General features: G+C 48.0%; 1 protein-coding gene across 8 annotated transcripts in view; it reads left to right on the top strand.

Moving 5' to 3' along the window:
* The window catches only part of TPM1 (tropomyosin 1), a 32,323-nt gene extending 17,533 nt beyond the window's left edge, over positions 1-14,790 (top strand). For 2 of the 8 annotated variants that reach the window (XM_056865660.1, XM_056865665.1), the window contains 6 exons: positions 503-573; positions 1,636-1,711; positions 4,498-4,560; positions 5,390-5,459; positions 6,026-6,104; positions 8,903-9,026. In XM_056865660.1, coding sequence (XP_056721638.1) covers positions 503-573; positions 1,636-1,711; positions 4,498-4,560; positions 5,390-5,459; positions 6,026-6,104; positions 8,903-8,906 — 363 coding nt within the window. In that variant the 3' untranslated portion in view covers positions 8,907-9,026. Of the gene's footprint in view, positions 1-502; positions 574-867; positions 944-1,635; positions 1,712-4,497; positions 4,561-5,389; positions 5,460-6,025; positions 6,105-8,902; positions 9,028-14,633 lie in introns of those variants that run through there. The other 6 variants (XM_056865667.1, XM_056865662.1, XM_056865668.1 and 3 more) reach the window with 6 other exon arrangements.
* The last annotated feature ends 4,421 nt before the right edge of the window (positions 14,791-19,211 follow it).

Here is a 19,211-nt window from a genome sequence, read left to right as displayed (position 1 = left end):
ATCTTGTTTGTGGGCTTCCTAGAGGCACCTGGTTGGCCACTGTAAGAACAGACTGCTGGACTTGATGGGCCTGGGTCTGATCCAGCAGGGCTTTTCTTATGTTCTTATCCTTCACCTGTGCAAATATGGCTGTGGAATTGGCCTCTCCGCTTTGGGACATTTGGGCCATTCTTCCTTCACTCCCATCCCACCCTGTCCGTAGCTGTTGAGCGTGGGTGGCTGGGGAGCAGAGCGGCCCTTGAGATCGGGAAGGGGGGGAGCAACGTAGACCTGCTAGTGTGCCAGTGGGGGGTGGATGACTGTCTGGGAAAGGGGCGGGGAGGGTAGAGAAACTAGGTTGACCCTGTGTGCAGCAGCGGCCGTGGGAAGAGAGATTCCCTGGCCTGTGGCGACTGGATCATCCTTCGGGTGGCCAAGATCTCTGCTCCTGGTTCCAATAGGGTGTGTGCGTTTACCACCAGAGGTGAGCATTCTTCCCTGTTTATCCTCTGCCTTGCTGTAGGTGGCTCGTAAGCTGGTGATCATTGAGAGCGACCTGGAGCGGGCTGAGGAGCGGGCCGAGCTCTCAGAAAGGTAAGCGCCGCCCCTTCGCTGTAGAGCTTTTGGGGGGCTGCGGCCGAGCATGATGAATTTATCTGGCAGTCTTGTCGGTGTCCAGCTCTGCACTGTGATGTGGCGACCTTGTGCACCAAACCCAGTGGCGTCTGTCTCCGTGCGCGTGATGGCTGCGTGTCTGTAGGTGGTATCCCGGGGGGTGGGGTGGGGTGGAGCAGGGGGAGGTTTGGTCTTTTTGTTCACTGCACGCTTGTGACTTGCTCACTGAATTTTGTGAATGGCTCTGTGCGTTTTCATGTGTCCCACTAACAGCCAAGTTCGACAGCTGGAGGAACAGTTAAGGATAATGGATCAAACGTTGAAAGCGTTAATGGCTGCGGAGGAGAAGGTACTGGCGCTCACGTACACCTTGTGTCTGTGCATAGACTAGCCCGACGTAGGGGCAACCCCGATCTTTCAGCTCTCCGCACCTAACCTGCTAGTTTCTCCCTTCAGCAGTAGGGGCAGAGTCTCCCATTTTGCCCCTCACTTTCCTTTGCGTTTGGCTTGTGTGGCTTTCCTTAGACCTTTTGTCGTGCTTGTGTCTGGGCGTTTGCGTATGTGTGATAACCTTTTGCAGCTGATCCGGCCCCGAGAGGAAGCTGAGCTGTCTGAGGCGGTTTTAAGGTTTTGCACGGACGGGTTCTGAATCAATTTGGGTACCCCGGATCTCGTGCAGTTGGTCTCGTGTGGATTTCATCCGTGTCTCATGGGATACGCAAACATGAGAGCAACGTGTCCTTCAGGACAGATAGAAGATCTTCAAATCCCAAGTGGTTTTGCTTTACAAACCGATAGAGATGTTGGGGTCTGTGGGGTTAGGCACAGTCGGGAACTCTCCCTGTGCCCCCCCCCCCGGCCCACATTTGGGCATTACGGTGGATTGCCTTGTTTGGTCTCAGACAGATCCAGCTCCTTCCAAGCCCTTCTTTTGCTCTGAAATTCAGTTTTCATTTTTCTCTATCTTTTTCCTCCCCTCTTCTCCCCCCCCCCCCATTTTGCTTGACTGATCTTCCTCCTGACCCTTTCCCAAAATAATAGCAAATGTGCTGAACTTGAAGAGGAGTTGAAAACTGTGACCAACAACCTGAGGTCGCTGGAGGCTCAGGCTGAGAAGGTACGGCTCTAGCTGGGAGACTCCAGCAGTGCAAAACGGGTCAGCAACACAGTCCTCTGAACGTTTTCTCCAAATTCAGTCCTTCTGCCTTGCCTTCGAAGGAGGAGAACGCGCTGAATCACTCTGCTCTGTTCTGACGGCAGGCTCCCGGGACAGTATGAGCCCTAATGCAAAATGAACGCATAGAAACATAGAGCTAGAAGGGACCTGATCTTTTTAATAGGGCATGCTGTGTATTAAGACCTTCTGCATTCCAAACAGACAATAAAAAGATCCCATAAATCAGTCCAGTGATAAAACAATGGTTCTGCTGGAGTCCTGGCGACTGGGATCTCCCGTACGCTATGAGTTTGAGCCGATGCCAGCAGTTAGAATCATTGTCAGAAGGAAGCTGTTCCATTTTGCACTGACAACATGCATTGTGTGTGTGTGTGTTCAAGAGCAGACTACAGCTTCAGGGACCTATCAGGCTGCCTTTGAGTTTGCTCCAGCAGGAGCTCAGGCAAACGTGCTGTTTTGTGGGGATCTTGCAACACAGCTTGTTTCAGAACGGGTCTCCGGATGAGCAGGCCCTGCCAATGCTTGCACAGATCCCATCTCTCGGTCCTCGCGACCCATGGGCCAGCTACGCCACAGCCCGGGGCACCAGAGGGCCGCTGCCTGAGCCAAACCTTGCACCCAGAGATACTGTCCCGCTCTGCAGGGAGCACCTCTTTGACCAAGCCAGAGAGGCACACAAGCTCAGACCTGCCCTCTGGAACACAGTCACTTTCCTTGACAGCTTTAAAAAAACCCTCCCTGCTATCTTAAAATCTCGCCCGCTCACCCGCAACCAGCCCTGGTCTGTTCTGCATTTCCCCTGATGATTTATTGATGTCATGTATGTGGGTCCTCATAAAGTGAGAAATTATAGAAGAGGAAATTGGATGTGAGCCGTAATTGTATAGTGTCTGCAGGACCTTGTTCAGCCTCTGATGGCATATAAAAACCAACTCTTCTTCTTTCAAGATATGCTGACTTTCTCTACCACTTAAGGAAGACTCAAACCGGCTTACAGTCACCTTCCCCTCCCCACAACAGACACACTGTGAGGTGGGTGGGGCTGAGAGAGCTCTAACAGAGCTGTGACTAGCCCAAGGTCACCCAGCTGGCTTTGTGTGTAGGAGCGAGGAAACAAATCCAGTTCACCAGATTAGCCTCCGCCGCTCATGTGGAGGAGTGGGGAATCAAACCCATTTCTCCAGATCAGAGTCCACCTCTCCAAACCACCGCTCTTAACCACTACACCACGTTGGCTCTCTGCAGGGGGGCTTTCCCAGAAAGTGGAGATGGGAGGGGTTCAAATCTGGAACCTCTTGTGTGGTCTCTATTGCTAAGCTATCACTCTGGATGGGGGGGGCTCTGATGAGTACCCCTCTTTGTGCTGAAACAAGCCCCCCCCCCCCCGATTTCAAACAGTACACATTTCTTCATCAGGTGCATAGTCGCTGGGTATAGACAGCACAAAGTTGGTGCATTAAGCATTTAGATAGAAACAACCAGTGACGAGTTTAATGGCTGAAATAAAGTAGGTTGGACCATGCAAATCTATTCTGTTACCAGGGTGCTGTCTGCCCCCCCCCCCCCCCGGTCGCAATAGGAGCCTTCTCTAGCAGTAAGGGGCTCTTCCACTTGTAGGAAATTCATTGCACCGGAGGAAAAGGACATTGTTGCCAGGACGGATCTACTGGATCCAGCCCTGTACATTATGTTGATGGTGGAGTCACTCCCATAAACCTGTTGCAGTGATCCAGAGACTTCAACCGTGACGTTTTTAGCACTTGGCAGTTGGCAGATTTCAACTCTCAAATGAATACAGCAGCTTTAAGTGTGTTTAATTTAGGGACCGAAATGCGTGTCACCTTTATTGATGTTAAAATAAGAAGCTGTCCCTTGTTTCTGTTATGGTCACCCTTGAGGCAGCTTACAAATGAATTGAAAACCGTGTCAGGTAGCCGCAGTGAATCATTAAAGTAGATGAACACAGGTAAACATTAGGTAAGGCGATGAAGAGTAGGGTGCAGCTGTTCAATATTAGATACTATTAAAAGTCCAGGCAGACAGGGTGAATTTAGCCCGGCATGCTACAAGGAGTATTGATTGTGCCTGGGGAGGTCTTCTACGGTCAGGGTGCCTCTCTCAGGTTGCCACCTGCCTAGGTCCCATAGGTGCGGGTACTTTGTGAAGGGCTTCCGATGGTGATCTTAATTAATGGTAAGCTCGTATCGGAGCCAGGGATCCTTTAGGTGCCCTGCTCCCGGGTTAGCTTTAGAGGTGCAAGAGGCATTAATTAGCTCAAAAGTCCAAGTAATTGTATTTTTGTAACCTGCTGGTTCAGCCTGATCAAATCTTGACTGTTAAAGGTGTGGGCATAAGCATTTCGCGGCCAGGGGATGCAGCGACGGCCGCAGGCATGGACAGCTTTAAAAGGGGATGAGACAGATTCCTAAGGATAGGTCTATCACTGGCTACTAGTCATGGGGACTAAAGGGAACCTCCAAATCCAGAGGCAGTCAACCTCTGAATCCTAGTGTTGGGAGATAACATCAGGGGAAGGCCTCTGCCTCTGTGCCTTGCTGATTGGCTCTGTAGAGGAACGGGCTGGCCACTGTGTGAGACAGGATCCTGGACTATGTGGACCCTCGCTGGTCTGATCCAGCAGGGCCCTTCTGAGGTTCTTACTTGTGTAGTGTCTTCTCTGCAACATGAGGACTGATGCCTGTGGTCGCTCTTCTTTTGACTTGCAGTATTCGCAAAAGGAAGACAAGTATGAAGAGGAGATCAAGGTCCTGACTGACAAACTGAAGGAGGTAAAAAGACCCTTTTTTGTCCCAAAAGGAGAACAAAGCCCGTTCTTGTGGAAACGAATGGTGCATTCGTGAAGCCGGCTCTCTGCCCCTGTGTGCTTTTCCCGTTCTTTGAGTGGGACATATCCTGGGTGAAGAGAGTCATAGAATTATAGACTCAAAGAGTTGGAAGGGACCACCAGGGTCATCTAGTCCAACCCCCTGCACAATGAAGGAAATGCCAAACTACCTCCCCCCCACACCCCCAGTGACCCCTATGCCATGCCCAGAAGATGGCCAAGATGCCCTCCCTCTCATGATCTGCCTGAGGTCATAGAATCAGCATTGCTGACAGATGGCCATCTAGCCTATTCTTAAAAACCTCCAGGGAAGGAGAGCTCACCACCTCCCGAGGAAGCCTCGTTCTACTGAGGAACCGCTCTGACTGTCAGAAAAGTCTTTTTACTGAAAGTGGAGATACGCTGGAGATGGGATTGAGTTAGCTGTCCGTGTCCGAGTCCCTCTCTCTTCAAGCGCCTAATCAATGGCGGAAGACCAGCCGGTTCTGGCTGTTTGGGAATCCTGCTCTCTCCTTCCTCACTGCTTTCCAAGACTTCCATCCCCTTCCCCATTAGCAGCTTTCTCTTCTTCTTCCTCAAAGGCCCTGCGAATGAGAGGACATCCAGATGGTGTCGGGACGGTGGTGTGGCTTGTATGCCCCCGCTGCTTCTGGATGGTCGCCTTTCCCCCAGCAAAAGGTCCCCTTTCCTTGCTTCCGGTCACAAACGCAGCAGCGCCTTCCCTGCAGATTCTGTGGTGGCTCTTGATTTGCGTCTGCATGTTTTTCTTGTAGGCTGAGACCCGAGCTGAATTTGCTGAGAGGTCAGTAACCAAGCTGGAAAAGAGCATCGATGACTTAGAAGGTACGTTTTTGTGTATGTCTTTTTGGCACATAGTGTCTGCCCCTTTTCACAGTAGCCACATAGTGGAAAGCCACTTGTAATAGTAGGAAAGTGGTAAGTGTCTCTCATGGATTGCTGCCGGTTGCTGTCGGCTTTTTGCCCCATCACAGTGAGTTCATACTGGGGTTGCCAACTCAGGATTTTATCTGCCCGGTACAACATGCTTCTGTTTATGCCTGAATACAGAACCATCTCTTCCCAAAAAAAGTTTCTTTGGGTCTAAAAGAAAGGAGAATCTTTCCTTTGTCATGTCCACATTACCTGTTTGCTAGTATGTTGATGGGCACTGTATTAATCTCCCCCCACCACACACACCCTTTGACTTAGTCCAGTAGTGGGATTCCCTCTGAATTTGTTTTGACTCCTGTCGTTGATGTTCAGTTTGTTTGATTTCTTTCACTTTCCCTCCGCCAAAACCTCTGCCTTCTGCACATCTTCCTCTTTGCGCTCTTGTGGTTTCTGGATGGCGCTTCCCTTCCACCACGGCTCCCTTCTTGCACTTCCGCCTTTCCCCCGGTGACTCTTAGACGAGTTGTATGCTCAGAAACTCAAGTACAAAGCCATCAGCGAGGAGCTGGACCACGCTCTCAACGACATGACTTCCATGTAAATGGCCTCCCACCCACCCCCTGCCTTGGCTTCCCGGTGCCTTTCTTCACCCCCACATCCCGGTTCCCAAGCGCAGCCTTGCAAATGAAGCTGGCTCACTCTTTAGTGCGGGTTCTGCTGCCGTGTCCGTCTCCTTTTTAAAAGAGGAGCTTAAATCGAGAATAATTTGACTCTCCAAAAGGATAAGAAATGCTCAAAAGAAATTTTAAAGAGCTTACTGTCCTGTGACTTTTCTGCCCCTTCCATAATTTCCCATAATGCTGTCTATGACATTGTGTGGGACTTTTGGGATCCTTGTTGATCTTTCACTGATGAGCCGGTTGGGTTTGCCCCCCCAGCCATAGCCTGACTTGCCTTCGGTCGATGTAGTTTGTTGATTAATTACAGCCTGGCCCTTGCGCACAGGATCTTTCCAAACACACTGACGGGCATTTGGCATGTTCTCTCCCCGTAAAGAGTGGGCAAACTTCCTGCCTGGGTTGATGACTTCATCTAACATTTTGCAAGGCTTGGTTTTACCTGGTTTTCTGCTTTCAAACTCCTGATCCATGCCCCCCTCCAGTTATGCTTTAGAATTTTTTTCATTTCCTTTAAGTTTTCTTTCCTTCTGATTCAGAGTTTGCAACCCTAACCACGTTTGCTTGCAAATCAGCTTGGTCGGTATTTAAAGGGGTAGACTTCCTAGTAAATATACATCTGTGTATACATACAAGGGAGGGGTTGTGGCTCGGTGGTAGACCCTCTGCTTGTCATGCAGAAGGTCCCAGGTTCAATCCCTGGCATCTCCAGTTAAAGGGACTAGGCAGGTAGGTGATGTGAAAGACCTCTCTGCCTGAGACCCTGGAGAGCCACTGCCGGTCTGAATAGACAATGCTGACTTTGATGGACCAAGGGTCTGATTCATGATAAGGCAGTTTCATGTGTTCAATGCCTCCGTTTAGTGGAAAGAAAAAAGCATAACATTTTCTTTGAGGAACGTACCTGTCAAAGCTGCGTCTTATCTCTAAAAAGGCACAAGTGTTTAGTACAAGGAGGAGACAACGTGGTGCATGAATGGTGACCCCTCCAGTGTGACTTGGGTTTGGGCGCCTGGTCCCCTGCTGTCTAATACTTTAAGAAACTGGGAAGAGAAATCAGCTCTGCTGCCCTGATAACCTTGGCTCTAATACTTGGTAACATTTGCGTGGGCTGTTAGGTTTGAAAGGAAACCCGAACAAAGGCAGGGAGGCTCTTACCAAAGCAGGCAGCTAGACGTTGAACTGGATTTTCGTGCTTTAATTTTTGTTGTTTTTGTTGCCGTTTTTTTAAAAAACAAGTGTGCATTTGGTTTTGTTTGCTGTGCATTTCCCTCCCCAGTTAAATTTACAAACAAAACATATTCCATAATATTTTGCAGGGTTGGGTTTTTGTGTTCTTGTTTTTTGCTTTGTTTTGGGTTTCTGCTTTAGTTCCTATAAAAGGTCGGCTTCTCAGGTTTTATTTCTACACTTCCACGCAAATCCTCTAGCACCCTCACAAACCATTAGCCCACTGTGTGAAAACCCTAGGGCCAGTTGTAATGGGAGGGTCCCGTATGGCTGGGAAATATGAAGGATCTCCCCTCCCCCCCTCACTGTTGAAAAAGAATTTGGAAGGGTCAGCATTACAAGCGTTGACCCTGAACACCAGCTGATCTATTAATGAGGCTCTTGCTAGAAGCGGGGCCTTTATGCCTCTTGCCCCATAGTATTTTGAGTGCACAGAATTTATCTGAAGCAAGCTGAAAATATTGTTGGGAGAAGTTAAAATCCAGCCTTTGTAGTTGTACACATATTTAAAATCCTGCACAGAACATTTAGCAGAAGATGTTTGGGAAATGACGCTTCTGTGTGGTTCCTTCACCGTCATCTCCCCACTGCTCTGTTTCCTCTGGCCATTTCCTCTATTTAGCACACTGCAACTTTCTTCTCTGCACTTTCTAAATGGTGTTTTCAAAACAACAACAACAACACATATTTGAGCTCAAAGTTGCTGCCTGCAGTTGCTCTGCATGAGTCGCTGCTCCTGGCATCCCCAGAACAGAGGCTTATGCTTGGAAGATGGACTCATCTGAAGATGGGTAATTCTTCACGTCAGATCAGATCAGATTTATTGATACAACATTAGCCAGTAAAAACACATGTGTCATTTATACAAAAGGTAAAAAAAAATTCAGCAGGTCAACCAAAAAACATTCCTAATTAAAATTCCAAATAATGTATAATAGACTAAAATTGACCAAATTATGATTTATCTAATTGCAATTGCCCAACATTAGGGGTCGAACTTTATATGCTATTGCACAAAATTTGGCTACCTGTTTTGCCATCTGGGCATTCCCTTCCCAGAGGAGACTCTTAATTCTCCCTTCATATCCCTTCTTCACGTGTATAGGAAGGATGTGAACCTCTGGTTCTTTTTTTCATGGGGAGGGGAGTCTGGGTGGGTTATCTTTGGCGGGGGGGTGTCAGTTACTTCCCTCCCCCTCTTTGCCTAAGCCCGATGGCGCTCAGGGACGGCCTTAGGAGAAACCCGTACTAATTTGCAAATGTTGTATTTTAGGGCATGGCATTTTGCAGCTCTGTGTGGGGTTTGGGTTTGCCGGGTTTGTGGGAGTGCCGCCAGCCCCGATTGTGGTTTTGTGTGCGTGTGAAGCCGGGGGGATCCTTTTTTCCAGTTACGCTCCATTTCGCCGTGCTTGCCACCTCTTCTCTCGCCTCCCCCCCCCCCGCCTCCATTATGCCATTTTCATTTTCTGTCTCTTTATCTTCATGCAGATAAATGTCTTTGCTTCACTTCTCCAAAGACACCCTTGTGGCGCTGGATCCTCCATCTTCCCTTGGCTCCTGGCTGTTTCTCAGTTCCTTGCCCTGTCCTCCTCCTGCTTCCCTCCAAGCCTTCCCTCCCCGCTCTCTCTCGCGGGACGTGGGGCTCGATCTCCCGGTGCCTGTGGACTGTACAGAAACTTGCCCACTTTCAGTGTAAAATAAAAAATCCCGCTGCGGAAGCTGTATCTGTTTTGCTAATTTCCTTCAGCCTTTTATTTATTTCCATCATTTCCAGTATGAATAATAATAATAAAAAAAATCTGCTTTCTCGCCATTAGGGGTTTACTTTATTTTCCCTTTTCATTTTATTCTTTCCTTGTCTCTTTCTTTCTCCTGGCTCCTCCATGCCATTTCACAAACCATTTTGGCTTCTCGTGAGTAATGCAGAACCGGCGGGGAGGGCCCAGGTTGTTGGATGGGGAAAGCGGCTGCTTCGATTCCTTTGACTGTTTCATTTTCTAGCAGCCCCGGAAGACAGCTGTTAGGAGGGGCTCCTCAAGAACTGGTCCCAAGGTCAAATTTTATTTAGTTATTTAAAGCAGTTCTGCCCCACACTGCCTCTCCCCGCCACTCCCTGCCAGAGGTAAAAGCAGCCAAAAAGCAAAACTCAGTTGTGGTTGATGACATCTTAGTGCAGATTAGCCTCGGCGTTCTTGGGCTGACAAAAGACACCGTTGGGGCAGAAGGAAGTCTGCAAGAAGGAGCCTCTGTCTCTGGCTATAAGGCTGTTGTCAATTTGGAGATAAATCTGGAAGTCTTCCTTGAGTGGGGACCTGGTTTTTGCATTGTTAGTTCAGAGTGGAAATCAGAATTCTAGATATAAGGGGGGAGGCATGGTCATAGAATCATAGAGTGGGAAGGGACCACTAGGGTCATCTAGTCCAACCCCCTGCACAATGCAGGAAATTCACAACTACCTCCCCCCACACGCCCCCAGTGATCCCCTACTCCATGCCCAGAAGATGGTCAGGATGCCTTCCCTCTCATCATCTGCTTAAGGTCATAGAATCAGCATTGCTGACAGATGGCCATCTAGCCTCTTCTTAAAAACCTCCAGGGTATTTATGCAGGTGAAAAAGTAAACCGGGGGCCAGGACCCCTGTTATTTAGGGAAGGGGAATGAAGCCCTGCTCTCTCTCTCTCTCTCCTTACTTTGCAAGGCTGTGTTAATTTCAGCCCCCCCCCCCCAATTTGGCTCACTTCCTGAATTGGAGCCCTGCAGGCAAAAAATCCATACAAGGATAGAGAACAGGAAAGTGGGGCGGGGCGGTGTTATGTTCCCCTTTCCTAGATTATTTATTTAAAACATTTCTTAGCTGTCTTTCTTCCATACGGGGCTCAAGGTGGCTTACAAAGATAGATAAAACTCATAGAATAAAATACGCTAAAAAACAAAAACCAAAATTTAAAATCGCCACACGGTACTGCTGCTAAGCTTAACCAAACGCAGTCCAAAACCGTCTTCAGCTGCCTCCTAATGTGAGGGTACCAGGCGTACCCCCCTGGGGAGGTTTTTCCATAATCATGGGGCAGCCACTGAAAAGGCCCTGTCTTGAACGTCTTTGATGAGACAGTCAGCAGGGCCTCTCCCTGGTATCTTAATTCCTGGGTGCGAATGTGCACGAGAAGACGGTTCCTCAAGACACCCTGGTCCCAAGCCACATAGATCTTTAAAGGTCAAAGCAAACAGTATTTTCCCCCCAAAAGCGGAAAATGGGCCTCATCCCTAATGCAAATGGGTGGGAACAGAATTATCTGACCGCATTCTGGCCTGCTGTCCAGATTAGCCCCTGCCTTATTCACAGCTGGACGTTTCTGATGCTCCAATATCATCACGACCCCATCCTACTGATAAAGGGGGGCTGCTTGATGCTTGGATTGCATCACAGAGGTTTTACGCCTCGTCCTCTTCAGAACGGGAGTCCGCAGTGCAAAGGGTTTCTTGGGCTGCTTTGTAGTCGTGCGAGGGGAAAAAAGAGGCCCATCTCTCGGACCGCCGCCCATCTCCTGTGGCAAGTGACTTGTTAAGATTCAAAAGGGGGAAGATCGACTGGCAACCTTCCAGTCTCCCTTCGTTGTGGGCAGGCTGGAGCCGCAGAGTCCTAGAGGCAGGTGGATTCTGACTCACCTCTGTTGTTTCCTCCAAGGAAGATTTAATCTGCTGTCTTGTGCATACTTCCTTGAAAAGAAATTGCATTAAATCAAAGGGCGTCTTTCCCAAGCGAACACGTCCAGTATCTGAGGGCAGAAGTTGTACTTTTAAGGCTATGAGCAGCCAGTAAATGTCAGTCCCTGCAATTCTGCCTGCAGAGGTTTTCCACAGTCTCCTAGGACAAGCCGGTATTGTGGGGCTCTGGAATTGGAAGGAGGGACGTGGCTGGGGTTGGGGTGCGGAGGAGAGCTGGATCGTGAGAAGAGGATCATAGAGTTGGAAGGGACCACCAGGGTCATCTAGTCCAACCCCCTGCACAATGCAGGAATTTCACAACTGCATCCCCCCACACACCCAGTCACCCCTACTCCATGCCCAGAAGATGGCCAAGATGCCCTCCCTCTCATGAACTGCCTCTCATGAACTGCCTAAGGTCATAGAATCAGTATTGCTGACAGATGGCCGTCTAGCCTCCAGGGAAGGAGCACTTACCACCTCCCGAGGAAGCCTGTCCCACTGAGGAACTGCTCTGTTAGAAGGAGGCTCGTTTTCCTTTCCCCATCGCCTCTGCAGTGGATTCCGGGCTCTCCCTTGCGTTCCCCTTCAGAGGAACCTTGGGAGGAGAAGCGTTGGGGTCTGAGCTTGGATGTTGCAGGACAAATTGCCTTTTAACTCCTTTTTCTGCCCCTAGAAGAGATCCTTTTGGCAAACGGGCTGCCCTTGCCGCCAAACACATCCTTTGCAGGGGGAACTAGGGTCCCTCCTTCCGGCAGCCTCCCCACCCCTGGAAAGGATCCCTTGGAGTGGTAAACAAGGTTGAGAGGGTGCATACCCTGTGGCATGGAGCCAGACTTTTCCCAGCCCGATTTCACTCTGTCTCCCCTGCCACCCTTAAGACCCTCAGACTCTTTTTGTGCTGTGGATAAACCCCCTGCCCATAGGGGGAAGGCAGGGCCTTGACTGTTTCCCAGCAAGGGGAAAGAGATGTTGTTCTGCCTTGCATGTTCTCCCACCCTTTAAAAAGATTTATATCCATGCAAGGACATGTCAATTGACAAAAAGAAAGTGTGATAAAGAAAGTGTAATAAAGGTTGACTCTCCTCCTTTGAGCATCTTCCAGGTTGGGGTTTTCCAGGGGTTCAGCTCTCCATTGGATATCAGAAGTTATGTGGGACCACGGTTGACAACTTGTAGTGTAGCCTGGCCATCAACATTTGCTCTGTCCACTGGCTTACACTTTTGGGCAAAGGGCTCTTCGGTCCTTCCCAGTAACGAACAGCAAGAGAGGCTTTGGCACAGTGCTCTCCATTACTGCGTTCCTCTGCTTCCGCCCTTTCCATGGGAGCTTGGAAACAAGCAGATGGGAGTGAGCAGACAAAACGCCCAAGGAAGAACTGATCAGGGTAGTGTTCAAAGGGTTTGCCGTTGTCTCGAAACGGGCAACGGGCGTGCCTAAATCCAAGGAAGGTTCTGCCAAAGCTTTGTTACAATTCGCATGCCTTCTAGAGATCTGCACTTGATGAATCTAAGGTTGACAGTTGTGGGGACAAGGGTAGCCCCACCTGGCACCTGCAGGAAGCTCCTTGCAGGGTTTTTGAAAATAGTATGGGAATCGTGCTCACCAGCTGCGGCTCAAATTACAGGGCTGCCCCATGATCCTAGCGATGTGCTTGTGTGTCCTATGAGCTTGTGCAAATAAACCTCCTGATGGATTGGGCCCCGTGGCCTGGCTCTGCCTCTCTCTGCCTCATGGTAAAGCCAACAAGTGGTGGTTCTCCAGTGTGTTTCTTCTATGGCTGTCTGCCTACGCTGAACCTGTGGCCAGTCCTGGAACCCTCTCCCCCTTCCTTTCTGAGGTGCTGTCTCACAACAAGGTAGTGTTTCTAATGCTTGTTTCCTTGAGCTTCTCAAAGTTTTCTCAAATATTTTCTCACCTGATGACGAAACACTACCAGGACTCTTTGGAATGCCTTGTTTGGATTCTTTGACTCTGCAGTTAATCTCTGCCGCCTCTAACCCTGTGTTCTTTCTGCCTTTCTCTCTTTCTCCTTTCTCTTCTAACCCGCTTGCCGCCTCGCACAGACCAGCTCTACCATCAGCTTGAGCAAAATCGGCGCCTAACTCATGAACTAAAGTTGGCTCTGAATGAAGATTGAGCTTTTAGTGTGGATAAACCCTTTTAACGGATGTGTTTCGCAATTCATTTGACATTGGAAATGGGCAAGGGCAGCCTGTGTGTAGAGAGTAAGGGATCTTGTCCGTTGTCTGTTGGCATGAAGCTGGCTTAGCTTGGCAAAGTCACAAAGTTCCCCCAATTGGTTGTCCTGGGTTTAGATTTTTCCATCCCTTCTACAGTACCAGGTATGCTTAGAAACCAGCAACCCGACCAGCCCTGAACCAAGCAGCCTGCATCTCAAGGCTCGAGAGTTTTTACTAGCAGCTAGGGAAGGGCAACTTTTGAAAACGCCAGCTTTTGTTCCACACATTCAAGTGGAAATAGCTTCCCAGCTGGGCTCGCACCTGGAATCTGAATTTGCTGCTTGGGGTTTGCCAGAAAGTCAGCTTTGTGTTGGGTTCCAGCATCAGCTGCCCAAATAACCGGCCTGTTCCATTGATAGCTTCTGATCAGTGGGAAGGTGTCTCTTGCGTTGCTATGAAATTGTTGGTGACACTTTTGTGCTGTATGGTTCCCGAATGTTGTGGTTGGTATACAGCTCTGCTTTCAGCATGTGGTCCTGGTTGTACTTAAGAAAGTGTGCATGTTAACAGAAAGCTTGCTGTTGTAAAAGCTCGCGCCCCCTTCCCTCACCCTTTGCACTTCGCTGCTCAAACAAGTCAACGGGGATTTTCCCAAGCAGTCGAAAGGGGCTTCGAACGCTGCCCCCGCCCCCACTTTTTCTGCATGTTAAAACACCAGGAGTGCAGAATTGCTTCTGAACTCTGCATTTGAAAGAACACGTTCCACTTCCCTTCTCCTGGAATTCCTCTGCTATTGGCGGTTTCAAACACCGTGTACCTTTACAAAAAAAGAAAGTTAAAAGATTGCCTCGCCGGATTCCTACAGAAACGGCACAAAGGAGTGTTGCGGCGCTTTGTGGAGCCCAGTTTGTTTTTAAGGGGGCCGCCGTGGCTTCCTTTGTTCTTAATGGCTTGCATGATGTTTTTATACACACCTTTGCTGTCGCCCTGCCCCCATTTTCGCAGCGTGCATTTTGGTGCAAAATAAAGGGAATATTTTAGTGTACTTGACTTCTGCCCTGTGGCCCACCCCCACAGAGGACATTCTCCCTAGAGTTGTTCTGGGGATGGCTAGCTGAAGCAAGTGAGTCAAAACCACTTGCTTTGCTGCCTTTGGGTTTACTGATGATCAGAGTATCAGGACTGGGAAATCCTGGCCTTAGTGATGCCTGCGTTTCATAGCCTTAAGCAGTGGCCTTTGCCGACTCTCATGCAGTTGAAATAAATGGATGTGTGCAAATGACTATTTTTTGTTGTTGTTCATCTCTTGGTTTTTCTACTCCAAAACAGAGAAAGTGGCACATGCCAAAGAAGAGAACCTCAATATGCACCAGATGCTCGATCAAACTTTACTGGAGCTAAACAACATGTGAACTCCCCCTTCTTAGCTGCGACCACAACACCTTTTTTTTTTAGCACCTGCTTTGCCATGAAAACCCCCTTCAATGTGTCTTTTATTGTGTTTTCCAAGTTGCCACGTTCAAAACGACTATCAGCTAAACCCCAGGCATGGAGTTGGGGAGATGTTGAGACCGTAAAGTTCAATGTAGGTGAAGTTAATGAGTTCTCTCCCTCTCTTTCTCTCTGGTTCAGATGTGCCATAACCCTGACCACCTCCTGCGGCTTAGAGTCCAGTAACACAGCAGGTGGGCAGTCCTGGCCAGGGGCAGAGAGATACCCTCGGGGGCTGCCAGTTAGATATTAAACAAGAATTAATGCTTGAAACGTAAGAGAAGGAGGGGCAGACCTTTAAAAAGGTACTTGTGTGGTCCTTTGACTGGTATTGGTAATCACTCTGTGACTTGTCCAGCTCAGCAAACTTATTTTGTTGGAGAGGAGCCTCCAGCTGTGAAAATTTGGCCTCCTCCCATCGCCTCTTCTTCTAAGTTCAAGAATGAAATTGATCCCCGCAAGCCACGTTTTTACACGATTTAACACTTGAGTTCAGGAACGTGTGCAACATTACGGCTCGCTACCAATTGTAAGGCAAACGTTTTTGGGTCATTCCATTTGTGATGTTTTTAAGATCTGCTATAATGCGGGGGGAAACTAAAATATTTTACATTGGTGAATCCTGGTTGCATTCTGTTTCTTGTCTCAAACAAAAGGGAATCGCTTAAATTTGGTGTTTGCCACGTGTTTGTTTCACACACTTTTTTTGTTCTGTTTTGAGCAGTTTTTAAGAATCATCTTGTATGTAAACATTGTATAATTGATAATGGAATAAAACACACACTCTAGGACATTTTTTTAAAAAAACCTGCCGTTTCCTGATCATCATTTCTGGCCTGGTGTGTGCAGCTTCTCTGTATGGTAATAAAAGCACAAGCTGAGATGTAGTCCATCAAGCATCACTGCTGTTCATGCTGTCAATGGGAAGGGGGATGCATGGGAGCCAGCCCCATTCTTATTTAGATGTTCCACCCTACTGATTACACTGCAGTCCGCCTCGAATCTTAGTGAGGGAGGCAGAATATAATGCAGATAATAAATAAAACGTGTCCAACCCTTTTTTAAAATCCGATGAGAAGCAAAAATAGGCAGTTGTTACATCTCAGAATGTAGTGCACAGAAATACAAAGGTCCAGTTCATATAACATGTTTATTAAGCGGTTAGACTTGTAAGTGGATCTAAACCCTCCTTTCTCAGTGATAAACTTAAGCAATGGTATTTGCGAAGACCCTTGTTCAGTTTATGCAGCTAGAAGCACTTCTAAATGTTCTGGTTGCAGGAGAGCTGAGAAGAACGAATGCAGAATTCTAAACTCAGGTCCGAAGCATCAAAACCTGTGCCTGCCTTCCTCCTTCTACCCGAAACCCGTTCAGTATAAGAGAAAACCCAACCAATTAACAGCCGGTTCACATTCATTATTTATGGTTATATCTAAGTCACTGTGGTTGACTTTCCAATGGATTACACCGGACCATTCAAAACATACAGAATGTCAACAGCCTTCTTTCACTGTGCAGCTAAAAACCGTGTCTCTGTTGAAATGTTTGTTGAGAAGAGGGACCCTGCTCTGTTCAGCCACTGGGAAATAGGACTTGTCATGTTTGACCCAAGGGAATTAGGCCAAAGGCTTTAATCCTGTTTTGGCACGAACATTTTGTTTTAAATCTGTCTGCGGGGTCTTTTAAAATAGCAGAGAGCTCTTTACAAATATCATGCAAATATCATTCACTTGGGCTGTGCTGTCAGATGAAAATAATGCATCTTAATTTGCATTGGTAGTCACATTGCAAATGAGACCCGTGAAGGGTAAAAAGGTTTTTTGGCTCTGAGCTTGGAGGGACATCTTCCAAGCATTTTTTAAAAAATTATATTTTATTAAGTCCTGCTTCAGTCTTTACAGGGATACTTCCCTTCTTTCTGCTCTAGAGATGTAAATCAACATGTTGACACTTAATCTAAAAGTGGGTAACGATCAGTGGAAGCAGATTTGGTCTGAATGCTCTTCTGCTCCTATCAGACCTGTTCAGCCCAGTGGCCAAGCTGTCGGGATGCGGTTTGGGCAAGTTTTTGAGTCAGAGCAGGATAAGGATAGAGGGGTGCACTCAGAGCACCCTGTCTGGTAGCACTGCGGATTCTGGAGCTGGGTGTGATCCCCTTGTCACTTGATCAGTACCAACACTAGGTTGCTGCTACTTATGCAGGATAAATTGCTTGCTTTGTATCTGAGCTTCACTGTTGCCTTGAGAGTGTCCACACAAGATGGGATATGGGTGGTTAAGACAGAAACTGACCAGATGAAGGAGGCTGCACCTCATGCCCACTGTTCATGAAGGGCCCAGGTAACTAGCCAGAGGTGGTCTTACCCTGAAGTCTTGAGCAGCAGATTGGGGCACAACCCGGGGGTGGGTGGGGGTATGCACTCACCCCATTGAAAAGGAGCTCTTTTGCCACTCCTGTTCGTTTTAATGGGTACTTGCGTGTTAGGCCATTTATGCATGGGACGTTTTGCCTTGGATTTGCCACTCTTTAGATACACATTTTCCCCATCCAAATTCTCAACAATAAGCCCCCATGCAGAGTTTTGAGAATGCAGATGGAGGAGATGCGCATTTAGAGTGGCAAATCCAAGGCAAACCCTCCCATGCATCAATGGCCTGTATTGTTAATGGCTGGTTTTTAAAAACACTTATGATAATTTCACCATGTTTTACTTTGTGAACTGCCTGAAGCAGCTTTCTGGAGACACCATAATTTTTTCCCTAAAATAAATTGCCCTCTTTGAGTGGATCAGGCTCATTTGAATGAGCGTGCTTCCTGCCCTGGGCCTCAAAATGGCCTGGCCTGGCCCTGTGCCTGAACACAACGGGGTGTGTGTGTGTGTCAAATGACATAATGCAAAGCTGAGGATCCTCCCACCCTAGCTAGCAGTGCAGCAGCTTGATTTAAACGAATGCAAATGACAGAGTGTAAGAAGTCATTCCGTGGAGAAGATTCATTTCCAAGCGCAGACAGCTCTCCTTGTCGTGCAAGCAATATTATTGCAATAAATAATCTGCCCAAGTCAGAATTCTGTAAGTGAATCCAGCCTTTGTTGCTACAGGATGTGAATTTGGCACATGATAAATGACTCTGCTTTATTGGAGAAATCATAATGAGAATTAAAACAACAAATACCCACCTGGTCTGCATTTGGTTTCCCATATGCAAGTTGTTTGGTCTGGCTTTCTGCCTGGTACTGTCATTCAAAGCATCATGGGGCTCCCATTTTTACATCTCCCAAGTTCTGCACTACTTTATAGAATATATTGGTAATACTGAACGAAGACATTTGCTCCTCTCCTGCTTTTCCACAACCCCTCCCTCTCCCTACACTGAGGCAGGCTGCTGAATTGTATGTAAAAATTGCACGGGAACAATCTTCCAGGATCTTCTCTTGCTCTGCCCAGTTTACTGCCCCCCCCATGCTCCCATTCATTTCAAGGAGCAAGATTTGAACCCAGTGTAGAAATGCCCCCAGAGACCTTGATGCAGAATGTCTGAATTATATAAAATAAGGTGCACTAAATTCACTTTTGGATTCCTTAGGTGGCTGGGTAGGGTTGCCAGGCCCCTCTTCGCCACCGGCAGGAGGTTTTGGGGGCAGAGCCTGAGGAGGGCGGGGTTTGGGGAGGGGCTTCAATGCCATAGAGTCCAATTGCCAAAGCGGCCATTTTCTCCAGGTGAACTGATCTCTATCAGAGAGTTTTGAGTTCCCTCCATTACAAGAGCAGACACATTAACTGCCTTGAACATATTTTCTGATGAAGACCTTGGGTCGAAACTGGCCGTTAATCCGGACCCGTTATACACCTTGGACTGTGAAATTTGTATGACCCCAATTTCATATTGTCAGTGCAATCAACAGGATACAACTCCGTGATGCACTTCAACAACAAGGCACCCAAATGTGGCAACCTTGAAAGGATTAGATGGACAATGACTCCGAAGACACTGGTTCTAAAAAAGAACATTTAACTTTTGTATATAGTTCTATTTGTTTAGCTAACATCACTGTATATATTTATTCACTGTATTTGACTACTGCACATAGAATATAGCACTCTTTGCATAGTATGATTTATGTGTTTTGTTGTCTTACGCTGCTGTGTTTATGAGTTTGTAACTAACATTACAGCAGGCTGATTACTTATTTGCCAGTACCTGGAGGTTGGCAGCCCTATGGCTGAGGCATAGGGTTGCCAGCTCTGCAGTGGGAAATTCCAGGAGATTTGAGAGGTGGCGCCTTGGGGTGAGGGTGGGATCTGAGGAAGGGAGGGACCCCAGCAGGCATCATGCCATTACAGCCCGCCAGCCAAAGCAGCCATTTTCTGCATGGGGGGTACTGATCTCTGTTGTCTGGAGATCAATTGCAATTC

Source organism: Euleptes europaea, chromosome 20, assembly GCF_029931775.1.
Source record: "Euleptes europaea isolate rEulEur1 chromosome 20, rEulEur1.hap1, whole genome shotgun sequence".
Lineage (NCBI taxonomy): Eukaryota > Metazoa > Chordata > Lepidosauria > Squamata > Sphaerodactylidae > Euleptes > Euleptes europaea.
This window is presented reverse-complemented; position numbering and strand designations above follow the sequence as displayed.